The sequence below is a fragment of the Homalodisca vitripennis genome, chromosome 3 (genome assembly GCF_021130785.1).
Source record: "Homalodisca vitripennis isolate AUS2020 chromosome 3, UT_GWSS_2.1, whole genome shotgun sequence".
NCBI classification, from domain to species: Eukaryota; Metazoa; Arthropoda; class Insecta; order Hemiptera; family Cicadellidae; genus Homalodisca; species Homalodisca vitripennis.
Genome location: NC_060209.1, coordinates 184,450,885 through 184,477,034, shown reverse-complemented (window position 1 = coordinate 184,477,034; position 26,150 = coordinate 184,450,885). Strand labels below are relative to the sequence as shown.

At 30.9% G+C, this 26,150-nt stretch overlaps 2 protein-coding genes and 1 long non-coding RNA gene across 3 annotated transcripts; 1 reads left to right on the top strand and 2 right to left on the bottom strand.

Annotated features, from left to right (window-relative positions):
• Positions 1 to 1,606: 1,606 nt before the first annotated feature.
• Positions 1,607 to 6,177, bottom strand: LOC124357850 (muscle-specific protein 20-like). The gene is made up of 4 exons (XM_046809926.1): positions 6,020 to 6,177; positions 3,516 to 3,721; positions 3,111 to 3,231; positions 1,607 to 2,103 (listed from the first exon to the last, which is right to left on the bottom strand). The coding sequence occupies exons 1-4, from the start codon at positions 6,047 to 6,049 to the stop codon at positions 1,912 to 1,914; spliced, it is 549 nt and encodes a 182-aa protein (XP_046665882.1). The 5' UTR covers positions 6,050 to 6,177; the 3' UTR covers positions 1,607 to 1,911.
• A 3,465-nt stretch (positions 6,178 to 9,642) lies between these two features.
• Positions 9,643 to 21,667, bottom strand: LOC124357848 (muscle-specific protein 20-like). Its single transcript, XM_046809925.1, has 4 exons — positions 21,511 to 21,667; positions 12,289 to 12,500; positions 12,070 to 12,190; positions 9,643 to 10,083 (listed from the first exon to the last, which is right to left on the bottom strand). Exons 1-4 carry the CDS (start codon positions 21,538 to 21,540, stop codon positions 9,892 to 9,894), a joined length of 555 nt encoding a protein of 184 aa, XP_046665881.1. The 5' UTR covers positions 21,541 to 21,667; the 3' UTR covers positions 9,643 to 9,891.
• On the top strand, positions 14,606 to 16,648 carry LOC124357849. Its single transcript, XR_006921993.1, has 5 exons — positions 14,606 to 15,401; positions 15,499 to 15,639; positions 15,737 to 15,876; positions 15,974 to 16,114; positions 16,212 to 16,648. It is a non-coding gene; the product is annotated as an uncharacterized LOC124357849 (long non-coding RNA).
• Positions 21,668 to 26,150: the final 4,483 nt, after the last annotated feature.

Here is a 26,150-nt window from a genome sequence, read left to right as displayed (position 1 = left end):
TAAATTCTTTTCTGGGAAAGCGGATTAGAACAAGAATAATGAGAAAGTGACAACAGATGTTTATAAGAAAAAACATTGCGCTGATGGCGAGAGAAAAGAAGAGACCTGGCCCGTACCGGCGCACAGCTGTGTACTAGTGTGTTGCCGCGCGGTAATTTCAGGCGCTTCGCCCTACAGCCAACCCTGCGAATTGATTATAATAGCAATGGAACAGTGAAACAATAATGGAATTACGAAACAAGGCGCGGCAACATACTAGTAGTAGCGCCTGCAAATTTCAGATAGGCCAGAATCCAGGTCTCTTCTTTTCTCTCGCGATCAGTATCGTTAAAGACCAGTTGGAAAAGGATTATTAATTTAATTTGACCCTAACAAGAGAATGCCAAATAGGATCCACTTAAAACTATCGACGTGAGACGATGAGACTTTCAATGAAGTGAGTAATATATTAGTTTCAATTATTTGATTTGAAGAAGTATTCGGATGTTCGAGTTCTAAATAGCATGTTTTTGTATTTAGTTTGAACACGAAAGTGTGTAATGTTTGGTATTGTCTACAAATTTACCACTGAAATATTACATTGTGTAATAAAAACCGGCTGGTTGCTACATTGTAGCAGTTTGATGACTAGTAGGTGTTAAACCTAGTGCTGTTTTAATTGAGTAGGACGTTGACAACATGTTGTTTCATGATTTAATAGCGTCCTTTGAATTTTACAAACAACACTTTACAACAATGTTTAGCAGTTACATTGGTGTGAAGAGTATCTTGTTGTATTTTTAGCAGAGTACTTAAATTCACTTTATAACTGCTTTACTTCCAGTTATACATTTTTGCATTTCGTTAAATTGTGTTATTTTAAATAGTTTGATTTAAACACAATCACACAGTAAAACTTAATGTTGGTGGGGTATGTGTTGTGTAAAAGAAGAATTAAAAACTTAACACAAAACTGCAATACAAAAAATACTAATTATTACTGTTAAAACGCATTTTATTATAGTTTAATAGTTTTATTATATATCATTTCTTTAATATATACAATGAATAAATGTTTTTCTTCTTTAGGTGAAATCAGAAAAGTATATTTAAAAGTCAGCTGTACAGACAGAAATCCTGATTCAAGTACCATTATGTATCTAAAATATTTAAACAATCATTATGGAAATATTGGAGGGTATTTAATATTATAGATTTTATTAATACCCATTACATAAATTTAGATATTTTTATTATTTCTTTATAAAAATGTCTCTAATATTCTGTATTTAATCGATTACATATTCAAGAATTATACACTTTTCAAATATTCAAGTTGCAAAGGCATTTAGATGCGTAGTAATCAATATTCAAAATCAAACGTCTCCAAAAATTTAAGACTAAAATAAGGGTATAAGTGTGTTTAAAATATAACTTTATTGGTAAAGTATAATGATAAAGGATTGCAACTACGGATGGGAATGTATTGTCAAAACAATGGCAGTGCTTATTAACCCAGGCATCATATAAATGATAAATTACTTTCTGTTTCAAAAAGTCGAGCATGTTAACCCAGATAATGGCTCATAAGAAAGGGCTGTATAAGGGGTGAAAAATAAAAAATATAGACAAGTTTCTACAAATATATATTTATTACATCATTTCAAATCATAATACATGAACCATACAAAATATATGAGCGAGTATGTATAAAACATTTCTACTCAGAGTTATCACATATATAAAATGTCTCTCACGTCCTTCCTTCAACCTGGGTAACGGTAATCTACCGGTCTGCCGAAAACTAAAGAATGTAAAGTAGTCCTTGGAACCTCCTCACTTCCATCTTAAAAGTAATTTACAAGTATTTCGGGAGCGAAAAAAAACGGTGTATAAAAATATTTTAGGTTTGGTTGGTGTAGTAGTCTTTGTTCACTTTCCGAGGATGATCTTGCGGCCTGCGCCCATGTTCTGTCCGGCCTGGGAGGCGCCCTTGTTGGTTCCGGCCTGCAGACCGATGATGCTCTGGCCTGCCTTCAGCTGCTCCTCGGTGAACTGCCTCTTGGCCTCCTCTGAGGGCTTGGGTCCCAGGTAAGGTCCCTTCCAGTCAGGCTTCAGGTATGTCTGCAACACACCAAAATATGAAATACCTGGTTCGCAACCGAGTTAAACCTGACAATATATACCAAAGGCATATATGTTACATTTAGATCGTCAGTGATGATTCGAAATTTGTTTTATTTTAAAACTATCATGTGTTTTACCATTTAGCTTTACAGTTTTTTTATTTCTTACTATTTGTTTATAAAAACTTTAACATCTATAATAATTATTTGTAATTTTTTTTTATTAAATTGATAAGGATGCTACTCTAGACATTGTCAAAATAATAATACCTTAAATTTCCTATTTATAAATGTGAGAATCTATTTTATTAGTCACCCTTTTTTTAGTTGAAAGTGTTATAAAATGCCTCAATCTCTGTGTTGCCTTTAGAAATTTATTAGTTTTAGTCAAGGAAAATACCACCCCAACCCATTCCCCCGTTTTAAAAATCCAAAAGTTTATTTCGGTACGGTTAAAAACTGCCTCTTAAAGCCTGAAGCCATAGCTATTTACATGTTTTAAGAATATAAAAGATTTTGCACTATTAAAATGTTACTTTTGAATTTTTTACAGTATTACATACTATTATTCGTGTTTTGTATAAAATATTGCATAAATTTATAGTGAATTCGTTCACGGTATTTTAGTTCATAAAATGGAATCTTTATACCCAAAATGCTTTGAGTATTAGATATTTTTTAAACTAATCTATAAAAATGATTATACGTATATATATTGAAAAGTTCGAATATTCCATTTTAATATGAAATATCGCTAATTAAAACCATGGAGGTGATAGTAAAATATTGAGCATAAAATTAAGTTACATAAATACTAATTAAAAAAAAATGAAATTCATACAAATGCTACAAAAAATTGCACCAATGGTAAAAAACTATAAAAAAACAATAATGAATTCAACGAAATTATAATATTTTATTAATTTTGTATATTTTGTTGACAGATTATCGTCTTTTTGGGAATATGTAAAATAAAATATTTGTTTGTAAATAAAGAATACTGACGGTTCTGCCGAGAGCGAACATTGTGGTGGTGACTTGTGCGATATCCTTCTTCTCCCACAGGTCTACAGTCTGGAACACATCGATGTCAGGGACTCCGTAGTCCTTCAGGGCTTTCTGGAAGCTGCATCACATTCTCTATTAGTTAAAACATCCTTCATATTTCACCTGTAGTTAATAACCTAATATTGTTTGCCGAGCATGCTAGTACTCCATGTGATATTTCTTTGTAGAATTGCTTGTAATATGTAATATGGACTGGTTTTCTAACATGAGCGAGCAATTATACCGCTCCTTGAATTGCAGGACACTGACGGGACATAATAAAATAAAAAATTATTTGTAAACTTTTAAATAAGTGCAACTCCATCTGATATCACTAAAAATAAGAAAATAGGCTTGACCAACTTGTTAATGTTCTCCATCATCTTGAACTGTCCACCGGAAGAGTTGATCTTGGGGATGGATCCGGGAACGAGTTTGTTCATCACCTGGCAGAGGACCTGACCGTCACGGATGATGTCCTCGAACTGGCCCTGGAACTTCTGTCCCAGAACCGCTTCGATCCATTCCAGGGCTTCTTGTTCCTGGGCAGGATTCCTCTTGCCCTGGATCTGAGGAAAAACGAGAGATTATATTCTCTTTCCAGGGTAACCGGTCATTTTTTAAGTTGACGCAAAGGATTTTCGGATGGAACAATTTCATGTAAGAATTTGCCACTGACCTTAAAAATACACTATTTTAGAATACAGGAAATATAGAAAAATTTCCGTTCTTTTCTATAATAAACGGTAAACATTTTAAGCTAAATGTTGGAACATCTTGTAACCGGACTAAAACAAACGATTGAAGATAAATACGTAAATAAATAAAAGGAAGATAATGAACTTTGACGGTATGTTAACGAAAGATGTCTTCAAGAAATAATTTTTTTTAATATACAAAATTTAGTTTCCTTAAATCAACTATTTAGTTTAATAATTATAATTTTCTTAAATTATCAATGAATAAAAAGACATGTTACTCCGTGAAGGAATAACTCATGTACGTACTGTAAATTTCACATTTTTACCTTATACAAGTTTTATTTGAGCCTGATTACAAATGTGCTGAAATTTTCTAATTCAAATAACAAGTCGACGTAAGATGGTCAAAAAATATTCTATTCTTTCTGGGTTAAGAGACGGTAAATAAGGGGTAAACATTTTTAAATTAAAAAATTACCCAACAAAAATCCATTATACCACCTTAAACTTGCTTACTTTACTGACCAATAATGTAGATAAAAACAAAAAACTGAACAGTTCTACGAAATTCACAATAAGAGAGATTGCTCTGAAAAGAGCAATAAAATTTTTAGTTTTCCTTGTAGTGCACTCTATTGTATGATAATTAATGAAATACTAATAAATTTCTCAGAACTTCTATTAAAAGTGTTAATTTTACCTCACAATAAATATTTATTCACATTTGAATATTAATGCAAATTGATATAATTCCTTCAAACACCAATAAATTTGATCAGATAGAAATCTATTATACATTAATGCGACTGATTTACAAAGAAAATTCCAATGACAAAAGTAAAAATGGGTTTGTAAATGTTTATTGGAATTCACATTGGGGGGTCAAATCTTATTTTTATTATTTTAAACTTACTTTTAATACATAACCTTTAATTGAAAGAAAAGTGAGGTGAGAATGGATATACTGTAAAAGTACTTAGTTTATTGTACTTAGCTCTGGAGAAGCAAAATTTAAGTTACACTTATTATTTATTTTCCCATAGAAACTGACAATTTTATATAAACGAAATTTAGTAAATCATTTATATCTTTAAATTCACTTGGTATGAAATTATGCCGTCATTGTAAAATCACATTGGAAATACTCAAACTTATGTTAATTAATTATATAATACCAATACTTCATATAACTAGTGAAATTGTGGTAATCCGAATATAAAAAATATTTCCTTATTGGAATTTTTTGGCGTGGACAGTCGCTATAAAACATATTTTTAAATGCCAGTTATTAATTGCGAATTCATAAATAAAATGCTCAAAACGCGCCTTAAAATGTCCATGATGAATTAACAGTACCCCTTTATTAGTGTCATATTCTTACTCTACTTAAGTCCATTTATTTTTAAACTTATGTACTGAAAATTCTACTGTAAAGGATATTTATAAAGTTACAAATTGTGTTATATATATTGAATACTGTACATAATCGAGGTATTTGTTTTTTTTTACAAGATGCATGACTTTTATTAATACTCTAAAATATTCAAAGAAGCATTTCGTAACTTAGCGTCTAATTATCAACCCTGAGGGACACCACGGTGTCTGGTAAAACGCTTGTTCTACACTCCGCAATGAAAGAAGAACATTTAAATGTTTCTGTGAAATTCCACTGATCCGCAATTTGACATTTTAATTTGTTAAAATTTAAATTACAGCGTTATTATGATCACTGATATTAATTTCTATGATAGTTTTGTTAAATTTGATGGGTAAAACTTTTTTATATTATATTAAGCTGTAGAAACATTATATGGAGCACATTTTCCAAATAAAATTGTGTTGTGACATAATCCACTGGAATTTTGATAAAATTAAAAGATATCTCAAAATTTAAATTATATACCTGAAGTAGTATTGAGATATCGCGCAGATAGAAAGATAAACAGAAGTGACATTTTTTCCAGCCGCCCAAATAATAGGCTTCGCTAACGCTCAGCCAATTATCTTATAGACGGTAATATTCACATGACAGAGTCGGCACTCTGATTTTCCCAACACCTCTATTTGTTGTTAGCTTCGTATAAACGCAGCAATGAACACTGTGTGCACGCTTGTGTATGGCATCTGTGAAGGAACATTTCTCTAACCTATAAGTAATTAGCCTACCTTGGCGTGGACGGCACGGGCGAGTGACATGTCTGAAGCAGGTGGCTGAGGTTCACAAACTACTCGAGTTACACAAAGTCCGAGCTTATATCTCCAGCAGAAATAGACCAGCGTGACGCCCACCGCTGTCACTCGTCACGGCGGTGACGGCGTCGCGACGCGCGGACGGCGCCGAAGACATGGCGGGTGGACGTCTTGATCCAGTCCACCTCTCCTACACCTGTGTCGTGGGCCCTATCTCTCCAGGGTTCCCTTTGGATAGTTCTGGATTGACCTGACTCCAGTGTTGTGACTCCAGTACACATGTCACCATGAAGAACTACGCCGGTTTGCTATGGACTACGCCGATTATGCTGAGTCTGGCCGTGTGATACTTTGTAGAGGTTAAGGTGTATGCTGTAAAAGTAAGGATGAAAATGCTTCTAGGAGAAACAAATCTAGGATTTTCTTTTCTTGTTATTTCTCATTTGCTGCTACAATGTTACAAAGTACCAGGAAAGATAAATTAATACGTTTTGAGTTCTCTAATTAAAGCTATTGTTATTGATTTCGTTTTTTGTTTTGTTTGCTTCTTATAAATTCTCTACATAACGCTTTACTCAACATTTCCGACTAAAATTTGGCTATTCGAGTTTTTATTGTTACAATTAATACAATGATTCTTATAGCAAAATGGTTGATTTTCTTCACTTTTGTTTATTTGTTTTCCGTTTTGGCATTTGCAAATAGATTCTACCTGATGTTCGTGGTTTGGTTTCTGCAGGTTGGGTTTCAGTCGTGAACATAACAAGTAGTTGGATGTTTCTGTAGTTTGCTCTAAAGAAATGTAAAGCTGAAAATAAAATGTTTTGAAATATAAATCTACGTTTCAATAACCAGTATTCATTTAATTTTAAAACTCGTAATTAAACATACTGAAATGTTTATAGCTTCCTAAACGTGCTTTAAAATTGAAATAAAATTATAGTAACTTATTGTAAAGGTAAGATTCTAATCAATCATTTAATGTTGTTGAAGAAAAGTCACACAATATAATACAAATGTGCACTGTCAAGAATTAATATAAAGGCATTATTGGAATTATTTATACTTCGAGGAACATTTACTAATAACAAATAAAACAATCATATTTAATTGATTAAACAATACTAGAAACTGTATAACAATGCAATGTTTTTCTATATATTAATTTTAAATAGGAACTGAAATTAATTAATTCTTAAAAAAGTCCTCCCTGCATAGCCTGTACCAAAAATATTCTGGAATCGTAGAAAAATCACTATAAATCCGTACATAATGTCTCAGTTATATGGCTTATATAATTATTGATTACATTATGAAATAAGTTTAGATAACCGAAAATTAGCAAGCAAAACGTACTGGTGTTTCTTCTAAAAACTGAGAAAATTAAATCATGTGTTTGTAACCTTGAGTGCAACTTGTAAAACACAAATTAATTTAGATTAATAAATAATTGTATCAAGTGACGTGTGACCTAAACCAGTGTAGAATAAAGTATAAATATACTTATCGCAGAAATGAGCTTTTCGTAAGTTTTACATTTAGATGAGTGAATAAACATTTCCGTCCATTTTCAGGTTTATGTTGTCTATATTAATCCTGTGTTCTATTTAAAACCAACCTAACATTCTATTAACATTTGCAACTCAAAATTAAAAGTGACATAATTATAGATTACTTATTTATGGTTAGTTGTAAGAGAGGACTTAATTAATAGTCCTAACCTCGCCGATTTAATGTTTTTCTTTGTATTCAATAAAGATGTTTTTCATTTCATTTTACATAATTCTCGCATTATAGTCTTCAGATACAATTTTTAACCAACGAATGTGGAGTATATACAGGTTCTAAATGTAAAACCGAGCTGCACAAACATTTTCCAAATCTAAGTGAATCCAATCATATTTTTAAAACAATTTAAAGTTTAAACAAATTTCTTTACTTGCGGATTATACTGGAATATTTTCAACTGAAAGGAAACTAAAATTATCTCCAAAACATAATTTTGATATTCTAATGACAATAAGGTCCCACTAGTATATGCTCCAAATTAAAACTTTGTTTCTACTATTAAAAAAAAAAAAAAAAAAACAAATATTGAGAGATTGAGACGAAAGATGGAACGATGGCCATGCTTTCGACTGGTTATTAAACTAATATATTTTGAGCACTGACGTAATCTCTCGCTTATATTTTTAGCTCTGACTGCTCACTGTGTTGTGTTCGAGCGCAGAATGGTAAAATGGCTGTGTAAGCTAAATTGCAAAAGTGTTTGTAAAAGCTGTGTATTGTTGTAAAAGTTGTGAAATGAAGACTAAATAATTTAGACAACTAAATTGATGAAACAAATCATTTAGTTACTATCGTCAAATACATTTCCTGATGTGCAAATCGTTTGTGAAACTTGTGTAGACATTTCAGAAGGTAATTCTCACATCAGATTATTAAAAAGTTGTTAATATACAATGCTTACAACAACGCAGTACCTACGACTTGTGTATTTTTTAACTATATATCCTACTCAATAAGATTAAAATTAATGTCCAAAAGAGTATATAGAAAAATTTATAGGATAAAATAAACTTAATACTATAAACCCAATTAATTCATTTTTAAAATACCAATTTCAATTGGTCTAAATAAATTATTTAAAAAATAAAAGTTACTGCTTCCTCCATAAGCTTTTTAAAAGATAACAGGATAACAGATAACAGTGCCCTATGATTCGTGCACTGCATGTAGAATTTCATACCACATATTGTTACAACATATAAATGGGCATTTGAATTCTTTAACGTGGGTGTCATACCAAAGATTTTTACCAGACAAATGTAATGTTTACTAGAAACAACATATACAAATTGACAGAGAACAAAGGATGTAAATATTTAACTAGGGTTTTAAACGTTCTAATGTGAAGAAACAATTCCACTTAACTCTTGTTAATTCAAAGATTACATCAATGTAGTTTACATAAATCTGTAACCAAAGATACTGTAGGGCCTGTTGGGATACACACAATTTAGTTTTAGTAAATTCGATAGAAGAATTTCCCTTAACAGGAAATCGGTCAGCCACGCTAATTTTTGGGGGAAATCTAAATGAAACAGTATCCGAAGGTTAGAAACGATAATTTAGCTGAGATCATACTTTTTAGCTTGACTCACTAGAATCACACCGTCAAGTAAATTATAGTTAAATCACCGGCTGCCAACAAAATAAAGCGCCTAAAATGTGCCATTTAGGCAAATAGTCGGGTTTTAAATGCTTTGCTCATGTTGGTTTACCTTTTATTTACATGTTTGACGTCTGAAATATGTCAGGTTTAAAAATTAGATCTGACACAAAACTTATAATTTGATATTTTTAACCCTTTCGATGTTCTACCATTTTGCACCCCAATGAAAAGTTACGGTTGCCAATCAATTTACTTTTTCGAAAAAGAAAACTTTATACATTTTACAAAAAAATAAGATTGTTGTCCTTACACATTGCAAATTGGGTATTGGTTACTGAACTATAATGGACATTGATACTTTAAAGGTATCAAGTAATCTTACTTAATTTATGTGGTGAAAATTGTATTGTCAATAAAACAAGTCTTTAAGTAATAAAAAATATATATTTGTTTTGATATGAATAAATAATTGTATAAAATGTGAGACAGATAATTTCCAAAGATTCAACTAACCTAACACAATCACAATTCCACAAGTACTAACTAAACTTGGTCAAAGTCATGGTACAACAAAATACTTGAGGGGAATGAATCAATGGTCTAGTGTAGGAGAAAGGTAATAGAGGGTAGTATAAAAATTGCATGCAATATTGTATGGGAACTGATGACGCATTCACTTTCCAATGATGATCTTGCGGCCTGCGCCCATATTCTGGCCTGCCTGGGAGGCGCCCTTGTTTTGGCCGGCCTGCAGCCCTATGATGGTCTGCCCAGCCTTCAGCTGCTCTTCTGTGAAGTTCCTCTTGTGCTCTTCTGCAGGGCGAGGACCCAGCCATGGTCCGGGCCACTCCGGGTGATTGTACGTCTGCAACGTTGTTCTTTATTATCAACCAGAAACATTGGCATAGCCTAAAGCAAAGCCAGCTTTAGATAATAAGATAAATAATCTAATTGGAAATCCAAAAGATAAAATCGTAGATAAAAATAAAAGTGGAATTTACAAAATTAACTGTGAAGATTGTGATAAGATTTACATTGGCCAGACAAAAAGAATCACTTAAAAAAAAGATTTTAAGGAACACGAAAGATATTATAAATACGGATAAACTGAAAAATAAGCCAAACATGAATTTGAAACAAATCACACCTTTAAAAACTTTACATTAATAAAACAAGTCCATAAATAAGAAGAACTTGACGCTTATAAAACATTATACATAAAAAACATAACGATAAAATATTAAAAAATTATTTTGGACCGATTCAAAATTCACCATTCCTTTAAAATATAATTAATTTTTTTTTTGCCAAAACTTTTATACATATATTAATATTTATTTTATTTTACTTTTAGCTATATAAATTTTGTATTAAGTTTACTCAGCTGATAATTATTTTAAATTTTTTATTCATACCTGAAGATGGCATCTTTGATGTCGAAAGGCCTCGTGTAAAATATAAAAATTATTGGATAATTGTGAGTTTTCTTTTATAAAATAATAGAAAATTGTTTTTACAACAAGAAGAGCTCCTCCGTCAATGAAAAGCCAGCTCGCATACAATTTTTTTTATGATCAGCTGTGTTAGTTTTGAAGAGGGTCGAAATGAGATGGTAACGAAAGGGTTATATCCGTAATCTTTTTCACAGATCAGATTTGTCTTAGCTCGATATTCTTAAAACCAACAGTCAGGCACATACAGTAATAATCATATATGCGCCAGACTACGAGAAAAGAGTAAAAGAAGTTACCGCTTTCAGTTAAAACCAGTTTTATCGGATTGGCTAAATCTGATTTAGGTCTGCTTTTAATGTCTGATTACTGGTTTCAGGCATGGTGTATTAAGCTAAGAAAAATGTCTGAAAAAATTAAGGATATATTTTTAACCCTTTCCATACACACCTATTTCAACACTCTTAAAACTATGGCGGCTAAAAATTGAATTCTTTCTTAGGCCAAAATAAGATCAGCTTCTTGAAAAACTAGGTCAACTTGCTTATACAATGCAAGTTGTGTCTGCACTCCTGAACTGACACGTAAAACATAATTCATGTCGAATATCAGTGATGGATGGGTGAAATATCCTTATAATTAACTCAAATTTTTTTTAACCAGCCAAATTGGCAGTTAAAACCTAGGCTATTCATTTTTTCTTTAAGTGCAAACCATGAAAATTCTTGTCGTGTAATCTGAGATATAAGGCTATCGTTGCTAGTATCTCTGACTAATCTAAGTTAACCCTGTACACAACGCGTCAAAACATTGATAGTTGTCAATTTCACGCGAGGAAAAAATAAAAACTAAAAGATAAAGCCATTTCTATTGACAATTCTCCTTACGATCTTCAGTCATTTGTAAACTTTACAATTTTTTGCAACAATGCATCGTAAATAAAACTCCCCAGACAGCGAATCTATTTCTCAAAAGTACTAAATTCCATCACTTTACAATGACTAAGTTAACAATCCAAAATGATTACGTATTATACAAATCTCTAACCTATTCTGTAATATATTTGGCGTAGTATATATCATATAAGAGATAAAGCATGTGGCCTATTTGCTCTTTGCTTACCAACATGATTGGACATACACTGGATGAGATTCACTGTGTTTTGGATGAGAATTTGAATTTGTTGTTAAAAAAATGAAATTTAAATCTAAAACAGACAGTTTAAAGATTTACTCGGATTCAACAAGGATCATGATTTTCCTGATTATTCTGAATTCTTATGAGTCAGAATTCAGGTTAGCATGTGTTTATAAACAACTGTGGAACTCAAGAATTATGGCAATTAAATCTAAAAGTTTTGACGTGAAAAGATTTCAGGAGCAGGATAAACCAACACTAACCGTCCTTCCAAGAGCGAACAGAGTGGTGGTGACTTGGGCGATATCTTTCTTGTTGTACAAATCAACAGTCTGAAATACATCCAAATCTGGCACTCCATAGTCCTTCATGGCCTTCTGGAAACTGCAACACAGAAGAGTCAAGTAGTCTCTGTAAACTTTTACTGAACTAACGACGTAAAGGTCTTGCCTAAATGAGAATCTCTTCTGAGACAAACTCACTTGTTGATGTTCTCCATCAGTTTGAAGTCTCCGCCTGAAGTGTTGATCTTCTTGATAGCGCCAGGAAGCAATTTGTTCATGACCTCACACAGGACCTGCCCGTCACGCAGGATGTCCTCGTACTCTTCGCCGGCCGGGAACTTCTTCCCCAGGACAGCTTCGATCCATTCTAGAGCCTCCTTCTCTTGCTCGGGGTCACGCTTGCCGGCCAACTAAGGGCACAAGGATATTAATAAGAAAAAATAACAGAAACACATTATTTGATTATAGTTTGTTGTTGACGATAGGTTTTTGAAAAGGTAAGAGAATCTGACACTTACTATTGTTGTTAAGTATACTAAAGAAAGTTATTGTTATACTTATTGAATTTTAAACCTTAACATTTTCTACTTGTTTTAATCTTATGCCATAAACCCTTTGGGTACTAACGTCCGGATATCAGGACGATCCTAATTATTTTTTTTTACTTGTAAATTAAACTTGCAGTATTTCTTATACATACTTTATATTTTAAATGTAGGTTTCCACTGACATTTTGATTTAATATAAATTAATAAACTACAAGTTTTTAACTCAAAAAATGTTTGTAAAATTAAACATACGGAATTTTCAGTCTTCTAGAATTGTATGTTTATTGTAAAATTAAAATTTGATTGTTTATAGTTTTATCTGTATTATTTAATGAAATATTTTAATCATGTAAAATGTGGGTTTCTTAATTCAAAGAAGATTGAGGAAATAATGGTGAGCACTACAATATTACCACGATTCCCAGTTGATTCAAATTAAACTTAGTATCAAGATAGACGTTAAACACAGAGTACTTTTAGTACTTGTATATATATATATATATATATATATATATATATATGTGTGTGTATTTATTGCTTGGATAAGTTTGTTAGCTAGTTTGAAATAATTAAAGCCATCAAGATTATGGTTATTCAAATTCGTGTATAATGTATTTCAAGGATATTTTACAACATTAATGTAAACTGACACTTTATATGAACATTTCAAGCAATTTCAGTACCACTTATTCTTTTTCGTTTTTCGATAAAAGTTTTAAAGATGACGGCTTTTTAATAGTTTGAGAAGTATACACTTGAATCGCTTTAAATGAATACGTTTACAAAAATGGTTTAAAATAGTTTGAACCATAACTCATCAATACACACAACATAATGAACTGTTTGATATTGTGACCTATTGCTGAACTTTCAACATAACATTCAGGTTTACTACAGGGAATAGCGAATTTTCCATTCTTTTTAGGAACAACGGTGTACTGCGTGTGTCATTAATACTATCAGGTAATTTATTGTACAATCTAGGAACTAAAAACTGTAAATTCTCATGAAAAGACATTATTAGGTTTCGGAATTGTATACTGATGTGTATACTACACTTCCCCTAGTAAAAAGGCTTTGAGGTAAATCTAAACTTTTACTATAGAAATAGTTTAAAACTATAAACAAAAATATATTTTAATGGAAAATGTGTAATTGAAAAAAGAAGGCGTAAATGTTAATATTATTTATGTGCGAGGTAAGTGTGGCTGTTTTAGGTTGGAAATGTGTTTTTTTAAGTTTATAGTTCGTCTGATATGATCATTCAATGAAGTCATGCAAATCATTCAATGAATTACAACATGAGTTGGTTCGTCAGTGACGCGGACTGGTGAGGAATGATAAAGCAGGCCTCAACCTCTGGATTTTGTAGCAGAAGAAATATCTGTGGAGAGTGAGAAGTGAGTATAGTCAACTGAACAGTACTGGTCGGTTTTAGGTTTAGAATATGACAACGACGGTCTCTTTTGATGATTTGTTTTATTTTTTTGTTTAAGAATGTCACAATATGCTGACTAACCAAACTCAGTTTGTATTATGTGTGAAGTTAGAGAGTGAAGAGTGAGTATTAAAAACTGAGCAGTAATGGTAAGTTTTAGTAATGGTAAATATTTAATGAGTATTGTTATGTGTGTCTAATTAATGTAATTTGTGTGAATTTTTATTTATATTTATATACTTATTTACGTGAAAATTATTTTGTGTATGAGTTTATGTACCACGTTAATTGTTAATAAATATTCAATTATTATTACCTAAGTTTTATTTTAATTGCATTTGTCCGACAGCTTACAAGTAGTGCACATTTTGTTTTTTTTTATGTAAATCGATCCAACGAATTTCAAGTAGTAACTTTTATTAGTAACATTATTCAATAAGACTTACTTGTCAAGAATTTTTTAAAGTGTTTAAAGAGTATTGTTGTGTGTATAGTTAATATAATTTTGTGTGAATGTATAAAATTATTTTAAGATTTTATGTACAGAAGTTAATGTGAATAAATATTAAATTTTTATAATATAAGTTTTATTTTAATTTCGTCTGTCGGACAGTTTACGAGTAGTGCATTTGGTAAAAAGTTATATCAATATATTAATGTATGGGGTGTTTAATGAACCACTATGTTATAGATATCTTTGTTTCAGTATCAAAAACAATGTAATTAATTTGTATTACAAAACATGCCTGAAGCCATAACTGACAATGAAGAAGAAATTGTGTTGCAAAAATATACTCTAGAGGTCATTGAATACTTAAAATTGTACATTAATCATTCAACAGATTTACCATACGTACTCTGCACAAAAACGAATGTTGAAACATAATCTTGTATTGGTGCAATGGTGAATGTTATTTAAGTATTTTATGGTTATACTTTGTTTCAGCGTGAATAAATGTTCATAATTTTCATTACAAACATGCCATAGGATATAACTTACAACGAAGAAGAAAAGAATTTTGCAGAAATGCGGACGTGGGAACATGAAATACTCAGATATGTAAATTGATTATTCGACAGATTTAGCTTACGTACTCTGTCTAACAAAGAACGTTGCAACACAATCTTGTATTGGTGCAATGGTGAACGTTATTTAACTATTTTATGGTTTTATTTTGTTTCAGCGTGAATAAATGATCATAATTTTCATTACAAACATGCCATAAGATATAACTTACAACGAAGAAGAAAAGAATTTTGCAGAAATACGGACGTGGGAACATGAAATACTCAGATATGTACATTGATTATTCAACAGATTTAGCGTACGTACTCTGCCCAACAAAGAACGTTGCAACACAATCTTGTATTGGTGCAATGGTGAACGTTATTTAACTATTTTATGGTTTTATTTTGTTTCAGCGTGAATAAATGTTCATAATTTTCATTACAAACATGCATGAAGCCATAACTTACAACGAAGAAGAAAAGAATTTTGCAGAAATACGGACGTGGGAACATGAAATACTCAGATATGTACATTGATTATTCAACAGATTTAGCGTACGTACTCTGTCCAACAAAGAACGTTGCAACACAATCTTGTATTGGTGCAATGGTGAACGTTATTTAACTATTTTATGGTTTTATTTTGTTTCAGATTGAATAAATGTTCATAATTTTCATTACAAACATGCCAGAAGATATAACTTACAACAAAGAAGAAAAGAATTTTGCAGAAATACGGACGTGGGAACATGAAATACTCAGATATGTACATTGATTATTCAACAGATTTAGGTACGTAATCTGCCCAACAAAGAACGTTGCAACACAATCTTGTATTGGTGCAATGGTGAACGTTATTTAACTATTTTATGGTTTTATTTTGTTTCAGCCTGAATAAATGTTCATAATTTTCATTACAAACATGCCAGAAGATATAACTTACAACGAAGAAGAAAAGAATTTTGCAGAAATACGGACGTGGGAACATGAAATACTCAGATATGTACATTGATTATTCAACAGATTTAGCGTACGTACTCTGTCTAACAAAGAACGTTGCAACACAATCTTGTATTGGTGCAATGGTGAACGTTATTTAACTATTTTATGGTTTTATTTTGTTTCAGCGTGAATAAATGTTCATAGTTTTCATTACAAACATGCATGAAGCCATAACTTACAACGAAGAAGAAAAGAATTTTGCAGAAATACGGACGTGGGAACATGAAATACTCAGATATGTACATTGATTATTCAACAGATTTAGCTGACGAGCTGCCCATTCTAATCAAATCATGTAGACTGCTTATTCCGGTTGGGGCCACCCACATCTGTCCTACTGTATACAATTGTGGCGAGATTGATTAAATAGTGACTTTCATCGACTGTGCTGTCAGAACTATTGCAAACTATATTTAAGCAACTATTATATCGTCGTGTAGGGGTTAGGGACTTTAACTAATATTCCAAATGTTTATATATAACCATTTATACATAGACTGTCTGACAAAACAATGTATATACATTTATATAATTATTTTTAACAATAAACTGCGATACTTTTTAGTGGCTCATTCATTTTATACAATTGGTGAATTAATGGGCCATCTCAATCGTATCAATAGGTTTGTACGATAGAACAGGGGCGATGACTTCTAAAAACACATTCACACATGCAACTTCATTCGTGCATTCGTGGAAATTCAATGTTTAAGAAACTACCGAGCGGAAACTATACTTCCCCGTCCACTATGCTCTTACCTGACAACAATGTTTCCTTCCATTCACCCCAACCCAATTTCTTATTTATTCATATAACCAATCTAAAATTTTAAGTAAATTTCTATTTGAAATAAAAAGGACTAATATTAAAACTTATAATAAAATCCTTGGTATTTATTTTGAAGCAATTTCTGAAATGTTTTTCGTATATAGTACGTTGTGGAGTGGAACCTATGACTCATAATAGAAATTCATAAAAATTTAATTTAGTATACTTAATTTATATGATTTCCAGTAAGGTTTATTTTGATGTTAATAACAATTAATGTTACAAATTTAGTTATGGAGAGGTCTTGTTCTTGCTTATTCTAAGGTCAATCAGAGCAAAACCATTAGGTTATGTTGTAATACAATGTATATCACATCTATAATAATAGTTAATTTGTTAAGTGCAAATTCACAATTTATTTCAACTTCCCAATTGTTATGAATAATAAAGACGTTCTTTGTGAGTCAGCTGCAATCTGCAGCATGACAATGTTGGACAAGTTCTCTTTAGCCAACGAAATGTTGGCTTGTAGCTTTGTGCACATTTGTTAGTTGGCTATTCTCCAAACATTTCAATTCTTCTCCACAAATAATTGCTTCCGCCACTGTGGCCTGAATGTTTATAAACTTTGTAGACATACATAAGTAAGAACTCTTGTAAAGTTTAGTCTACAAACAGTTTAACGCCTGGTGGCAATTTAGTCCGTTTTGTAGCTTTACATACATCGTACATATAAATCAAAAGACTTACTGTTTTACTGAATTTAAAAAGTTTTACTGAATTTAAAAAGTTTTACTGGATTCTATGAACCATTCTATAATACTATATTCATATTCGATGCTTAAGCAGAAAATTACACAAAGGACTCGAATTTAACGATTTGTATTTAAAATTAAAACAGTTATTAAAAATAATTTCAATTTTTTTAATTTTCAAGAGTTTGAAAACGGTTACTCTTTTAACTTCTGAGATACCATGTAAACTAGATATTTTGAAACGTTTATCACAAAATCCAATAAATGGCCAATCGTAAACGCTTGTAATACATTTTTCAAATGAAATTTTGTACGCTGTCCACATTTAAGTATAGATATTGGCACGAAAACTTACCTTAAGAGTCCACAAATTATACTAACATAACATAACTATTTGTAGCATACTTTCCAAGTTAGAGTTTTACTGTAGAGGATTTATAACAACAATAACTTAAAACAATAATTGAAATCAAATTTAATTGTATAAAACTTCTATTAGACTCTTTGCCCCTAAAATTGTAATAAATTCACTAAATGTGGATATGTAAACACCTCTTCTTAAAAACATTATACACCTGTTTAAAAAGAGATTGAAACTATGAACGATTTTCACTTTTAAAGTATTTTGTGGGAGAGTTTATTACATTTTTTTCTGATTTCAAATATTTAGACATATAATCTTTAAAAACATTATTATCTTTTAAGTACGAGCTTAAAAATTACTTTAATGAGAATCACTGAGTTTTAATATTTAATGGATAATAGAAGAGAATTTGAATATATGTATAAATTCATCTCTTTCTCTCTCTCTCTCTTATGATCACTGCAATAGGATTCATGTCTTAATAAATCGAAGGAATGGAAAAGTTTCATTCCCTTATAGACTAGAAATTTTCATGGTGCTTCAGTTCAGAATAAGCAACTTCGTGTCTGATGTTAATGGTGGATGTCACTCCATGGAATTTGGCTGACCATTTGCTAACAATTTCACATTGTTTTTATGAATTAAAAGAGAAATGGCAGAATGAATTTGTGAACAAGTTGAGTAAAATCATGTTACATTTTAACATGTGTCATAGTAACACACTATTCAGCTATTCAGTTGAAATTGTGTATATAGCCTCAACGAAGCCTGTTGTGCGTAAGAGATCTAAAATCGAAAATTAAAAATTTCAAAAACATCAGTGTGGGTATAATGTAAATAAATGTATGATGTTCAAACACATTGTGTATGAACTATGTTAATAAGTAGTTTATTATTTGAACAATATTTAGCATCAGTAATGATAAGAATAAGAATAAACAATGACAAAGAGAATAAATACATCGTGTTCCTAATAGGTAACAATAAAATTTAATTTTAGATGTTTCCTATTTGTTTATGAAACCATTAACATCCCTTGTTGTAATATATTTAACTCGGTCAGTTTTAAGTAGTAAGTGGAATTTATCATCTATTTTATAGTAATTTAATCTTTTCAAATGATTTCTTCAATTTAGCTAATAGAGAATTTACGAGTATGGCCTATATTCCTTTTATAAAACTTTTACTAATAAGTTATAATATAGTTAAATATATCATGGAAAATAAACTTGGTATTAAAATATTCCTTTAAATATTCCATTATTTCAAAAAATCTCATCAAGTTATTATAAATTCGCCCAAATTTGAGTTATCTTCGTTTGAACATTTTCTACAAATGCCATTTCGAAACGTGATATATTTGTCTGAAACATTTTTTCAAAACGAGTCATAGATGCTAAATTATTTTGCAACACATTTATTTAATTTAAAGGTATATTATTTAATTAAAAAAAAAACTCACAGACCGACTGTGGACTAAGCACGATAGGACCATACTTTATGTGACAATTTCTTACTTATTTTACCATCAAAAATTAAATTGTAAAATTAATAGAGTAATAAATAAAGACTCTATATTTGTAAATACATTGATACTCATATAAACACAGCCATCACATGTTTGACCGTTCATAGCCTAAATGCTAATTTTCAAGCCGTCAAGGTTATTGTATTATATACAGATTGTATTACGCTATCCAGCTAAAGGTGTTGAGAATTTCCCTAAGAGCTGAGTGAAATGTTTAATAATTTATTGTAGCCAAAAACGTCAATGTTAGAAATGTTTTAATCTAAAGTTTTCTTCTGTGGTTACATTATAGGAATATCCGCGGTTTTTAATAAATTATCTTCACGTAGTATTATTATTTAATGTTACTTGTTATTTTAATTTAATGCACGTCATGTATTTCAAATTAGTTTTTTTAACATAACATCTTAGATCTCACTTATTTACATTGTTCATCTAAAAATAACCGTTATTTTAATCTCATCAAGTTTTTATAAATTCTACCAAATTTGAGATATTTTCATTTAAAAATTTGGTACGTTTGCCATTGTGAAACTTGATATATGTTTCTTAACCCTTTTTTAAAAACGAGTCTTAGATGCAACATTATTTTACTTTAACTTTAAAGGTATACTATTTATATAAAGAAAAACACAGCCTGTTAAGAAGAGACTGAAGCAAAATAGGACTATACTTTATGTGACTATGTATTACTTATTTCGACTCCAAAAATAAATTGTAAAATTAATAGAGTAATAAATAAACACCATAGATTCGTAAATACATTGATACCCATAAAAACACAACCTTCACAGATTTGACCCTTCATAGCCTCAACGCTTATTTTCAAAATGAAAATATTGTACCCTGTTATTGAACAAATAATATGCTAAACCGTCAATGTTACGCTATCAAATTATAAGTGTTGATAATTTCTCAAAGATCTGTGTACAATGTTTAATAGTTTATTGTTGCCAAATTAATCAATGGTAGAAATGTTTTAATTTAAAGTTTGCTTCTGTAGTTACATTATAGGTATATCAACAGTTTTCATAATAAATAGTCTTCATGTAGTATTGTTATTTAACGTTACTTGATATTTAGGTTTAATGAACGTTATGTATTTCAAAATAGTTTTTTTTATGTTAGATCAATGTAAATAAGTGATTATTTACATTGTTTAGGTTTGAATTTGATATGAAATCAAATACAAAATATCTTTATAACATTAATGCTTAATTTTTTATACATTTATTACTTTAATTCGGATTAGGTATTTATATTTATAAGTAGATTTTAAATATTTATAAGATATTGGCGGAATTTGTTTTTTTAGTTTTCGATTGAAAGATCTAGAAGAATTTAAAATATTAAAATCTTTGCCTGGACTTAGAATTTTGGAGGTATAATATTTATAATTTTCAATAATATATGACACTAGATACAATACAAGATTGGAATATTAAAATTATTTATTAATATTTGACATCTTAATCGACTCAAGAGTAGTAGCGGCATTCTGATACAAGCTCATTATCTTCTAACAAGTATTTCCATACAGTGCTGTAAACAGATTTTAATGTATTTTATTACACGTATACTGACGAGTGTTCAAATATAAACCATTGCACCATACTAATAAATACGATTTTCCTTCCTTGAAATACGAATCGTATGAATAATCTAACATTGTTCTTATACAACACATTCCTATACAATGTCCTAGCACATAAGAAATCCTGTTGGAATAAGTTAGTGATGTGGTGAATGTGTGAATGTGAATTCACAAAACTACTATTAAAATTAAGTCTCTTAAGAGACGGCTACTTCGTCTGCTGTAACAATATTTTTATATAACATATAAGGATATAGCCTGTTACTGTTTTATTCTTGAATTTCGTGCTTTATGATACGCACAGTTATCGCACTTAAGCACATAAACACCACATAATCGACAGACTACCACATAAGACAATTGTTGATCTAATATCTTCAACAGTTCAGGTTCCAAGTGACACAAAGTACCTACCTTAGCCCTGACGGCTCGCTCAAGAGACATGGCTGAGGACTGGGTGTACAGAGAGTATGGCCGCGGATTTAGACCGTGTTCACTACTATAGGGCAAGCCTCACGGAATCTCCCGCTTTTATCGCAATCTAAAATAGCGCCATGGCGCGCACCCCGCCCACGCATTGGTCTGTAGTTGTAGTCTGCGTCCCTGCACGTGGGTTTGACACGAGCCGGCGGATTGCCCATATTTGGTACAAGAAATTTATTGCTACCTAAGTATTTGATGGAGAAAATAGAATTAAAGTTACACAGCCTTAAAAGTACAAATAACATAAAAACCAATTAAAATTAATTTATTTTATGGAATACAATACAAGTAACATTGATAGCAGCTATTTTACATTACTATCTGCTATTAGACAATACTGAAATGTACATAAGCATAGCTTGATCTTTGAATTGATTGAGCAAAGCTTGAGCTTAATTAATTAAAATATCAATATTATTTAATTGCACTATAGTTGTTACGTGAATGTATAATACTGGAAGATAATTAAAAGAGGGATGAATGAATGTAAGACGAATGAATGAAGAGCATACTATCGGAGACAACGATTATCGATCTGCCAGCATAGGTGCCAAAAAGGTTCGGCGATCGGTTGTTAATAGGTTTGTTATAAGTAGGACAATGTGTTATCTATTAATTAATATTTATTCTATTTTTTAAGAAATAATAGAAACTTTTAATGTTTGCTTATGAAAAGATGATTTTATGATAGTAATATTAAAAGGTTATTTATAAACATGAAACAATTTTAAAAATTCTAATACAGTTGTGTTCTTTTCTTGAATTTTAATTGCGTACGTAATTCTTATCGTAAGTCGTACATAAGATAGGGCTTAAATTCTCTGACTAAATAAGTTAAGATAAATAAATAGAAATTATTACTTTCTCTAGAAACTCTCCACAAACTCCATAATCCTGCACTCAGACTCACTTAAATGGTTACATTAGTACCGAAAGGCAGTACACAATTTAATTTGCATTTCAAAACCGAAATATACCGAAAAGGGTAACCTAAGTGTCCAGGATAGAAAACTTAAAGAATTGGCGACCTTCAACTTAAAATAAGAGTAATAATATTTCAGAAGCTTTGGAACTAACGAAAACCACAAATTATAAATAACAATAATGATTGAGATCAAATCTTTCCAAAACTACGCAGCGTGACCACTTTCAAAAATGTTCCATTATCCAGAAAAGAATTTCAATAGTATAAATGCCATAACCAAATAAATGAAGAGGTGTGTTATGCTTTTCACAGCAAATAAAAAGAGTATAATTTACAGTTAATATGTAAGTTCCTTCCAATGCTTTTGAACGTGCTTATCAAAAGCCCATCAATAAATAGATGTCATGATTGACCATAACAAATACGTTGCATAAATAAATCGCAGATCCGGCTTGACTTTTAAAAACAGGTGAAAACATAGTTTTAATTTTAAAATGCTTGGTTTAACCTTTGAAACATTATACAATAAAACAAACCCAATGATTCAAAAGTACTTCGGGTCACCAACTTAAATATATTTAAATCTTAATTTTCAAATAGTCTGTTTTAAAATTGAGGATATACGGCATACTCAGAGCATACGGTAATATTGTATGTATTTTGAACGTTCTGTAAGCGTATCACTTATAACGTACATGACCCCACTTTCAAACTGATGATTGTTCATTATTTTGCTCGTACACCTTACGTAAAACGCGACCTTGAAAGGCTGGTTAAGAAAATTACCGCTGTAAATTTTGTTGCATATCCGAAACGGGCCTGAATTAGCAATCAGGCTCTTTAAAACAACAGCAAAGGCAATATTAATTTTTAGAGACCTCAACTCATATTATTTATTGTCAAAAAACATAAAATGCATGGAAAATCGTCAGCATAAATGCATATACTATGTGGTATATGTGGTATATAAAAGTATAAATCAATACAGTTATTCATGAAACCTAAAATAAGGTAAACTAATTATGGAGGTCTATATTTTTCTCTCTTCTAGGTATTCTCGAACACTGTAGTATTCTTTTAAAATAAGGAACTTTTTACGTTTATACAGGAATTTCCTGTCATCAGCAACACTTTTCAAGTGAGTTAAAAAGACATATGCAGGCATAAAAGCTCTGATTTCCAAATAATTTTGTTTTGTGGCGAGGTAAGATAAGGTCATTTCTAATCCTTAAATGGTAATTATGATTAATATTGTTGGTGACAGTGAAATTTTGTGGATACCTAAATGGGAAAGAAAAGGCCCAGTAGGTAACTCAAAAAAGACCAGCTCAATATTTTCAAATTTGATAAAGTCTCATTTTGTGCCTTCTTTACCTCTCATTTTCTAATTCCATTATCTATTAGAAAATTATGACCACCCTCGATGAAATACTCAAGAATAGAGGGCAAAATGTGAATCAAAATTGATCAATCATAACCGTAGAAAATTTATTTTGGTTATTTTCTAAATTGTATACAGAATATCCAAAAGTCCAGGGTTGTTTAAATTACGTCGTATTTGTTCATCCATAATCATATTGAAAATAAAACAAATATATTTATGAATAGGTGTGTGCAAAACATTCTGACTCTTATCAATAATTGTCTTCAGTATTGTTCTCGAGAGATTCCTGGCGCCTTTAATACATAGGTAGTGAGACAGCACCTCGCCTAGTTCTGTATTATAATTCCAAATTTTCATGTAAGGAAAATCTGACGTGACTGTAAAAACATGTAGACACGTTCTTGTGCCGGTTTTGAACATGTGGAATTCAGCTGAGTATACGATCTATAAACGCACTTTAAACATTTATACAACCCACAAGCTCCCGCAGACCCGACAGCATCCCACAGATCAACACTACAGCATCTCAAAGATCGACAATACAGCAACCCACAGATCAACACTACAGCATTCCCACAGATCGACAATACAGCATCCCACAGATCAACACTACAGCATCCCACAGATCAACACTACGGCAACTCACAGATCAACCCTACAGCAACTCACACATTATTAACACTACAGCATCCCACAGATCAACACTACAGCATCCCACAGATCAACACTACAGCATCTCACAGATCAACACTACAGCAACACACAGATCAACACTACAGCAACCAAAGACTCGAATCACTACGTATGTTTGATTTTAAGGCTGGTGCCAATCAACTAGATTAATTTTCATCAAAGCCTTGTGTGAAGGTGAAACACCTGATCATCCTTGATGTCACCAAAAATGGCGATTGACTTACTTTTTATGACCATTTTAAATATATTGTTCATATACGATTGGAACGATTCAGATCTCTTGATGGATACTTTGTTACAAGTTTGTTTTTGACGACGCGACGGTTGAGTTTGTTTGTACTGTAGTTAGATGTTGGTCAGTTATCTAATTGAGACGTATATCAGATTGGAGATCTCTGACAGGGTTTGTAATTGAGTTCTTGTAACACAATACGATAGCAAATGTCTGGTCGGATTCCAGTTTCGGGAATTGTCCTTATGGTTATAATAATCGCATTTTAATTATAGTTTGAGTTTTTGGCATTTTAACTGTCATGTATGCAAGTATAATTGTTAAAACAGATGTTTCTTTAAAATCTTTACATATACATATTAAAAAAAATTTGAATGGATGTTCACATTTGAATAATATAAATCAAAATATTTTTTATAAAGTGTCATATTCATCCATTTTAAGATGACTTTAACTTGTTCATAGCTAAGTTATAATTATAGAATATGACAATTCGATAGGCAAAATTATTAAAAAACTCACACTTAGTTTACATTATGAATACAATATTTATATCTTTTTACGTACTAATCGATCATGTATTTATTTATATATTTATAGATCTCATTAGCTTTATACAAACTATTTAGATTAGTGATTAGAGAGATCACATTGGTTACACCATCAATTGCATCGGAATAAGAATAACGAAATGTGATCATTTTACAAAGAGAAAACGTCATTATAAGTGTTGATAAAATAAATAATAATATTTATCAGATTTTAATTTGAGATTGTGATAATGTAAGTCAAATAAATTTAAAACAGGCATTATTACTTGAGTGTCCAGTTTATCTCAAGTTCTCCTTCATCTTAGCGTCTGGAATCTGACACATTCACAGACTTGACTTGACTTCTGGAAATTACTTTTGCCGATTTTGAAAAGTTTTATTTAAAACCCTATGCAAGCTCACAGCTTGACACTTTTATAATTTGAAGTACCCACATATATCTATCAGATAAAAAATAACAAACACATAGCCACTTACCTTCTTATATAAAAATATGTTTGAAAATCCATTTTTGTAATCTTGTGGCGTTAAACTTTGAACAGGTATTTAGACCTATTATTTAGTTTTAGCTATACATACTCATAGATCCTTATTAATGTTCAGATCTATCTGAAGAGAATGGTTTTTATTTTAATGTTCCAGGATGAATAGAAGCTGAGATATTTAATTTAGCGCAGAGTTCTGAAATCCCTGGAAATAAGCGTTCAAACAATGGAAAAATGGTCGCCATCGGCTGAAAAATTATAAAAATTTAAATTAATGTCATTTTTGTACTTCCAATAAATT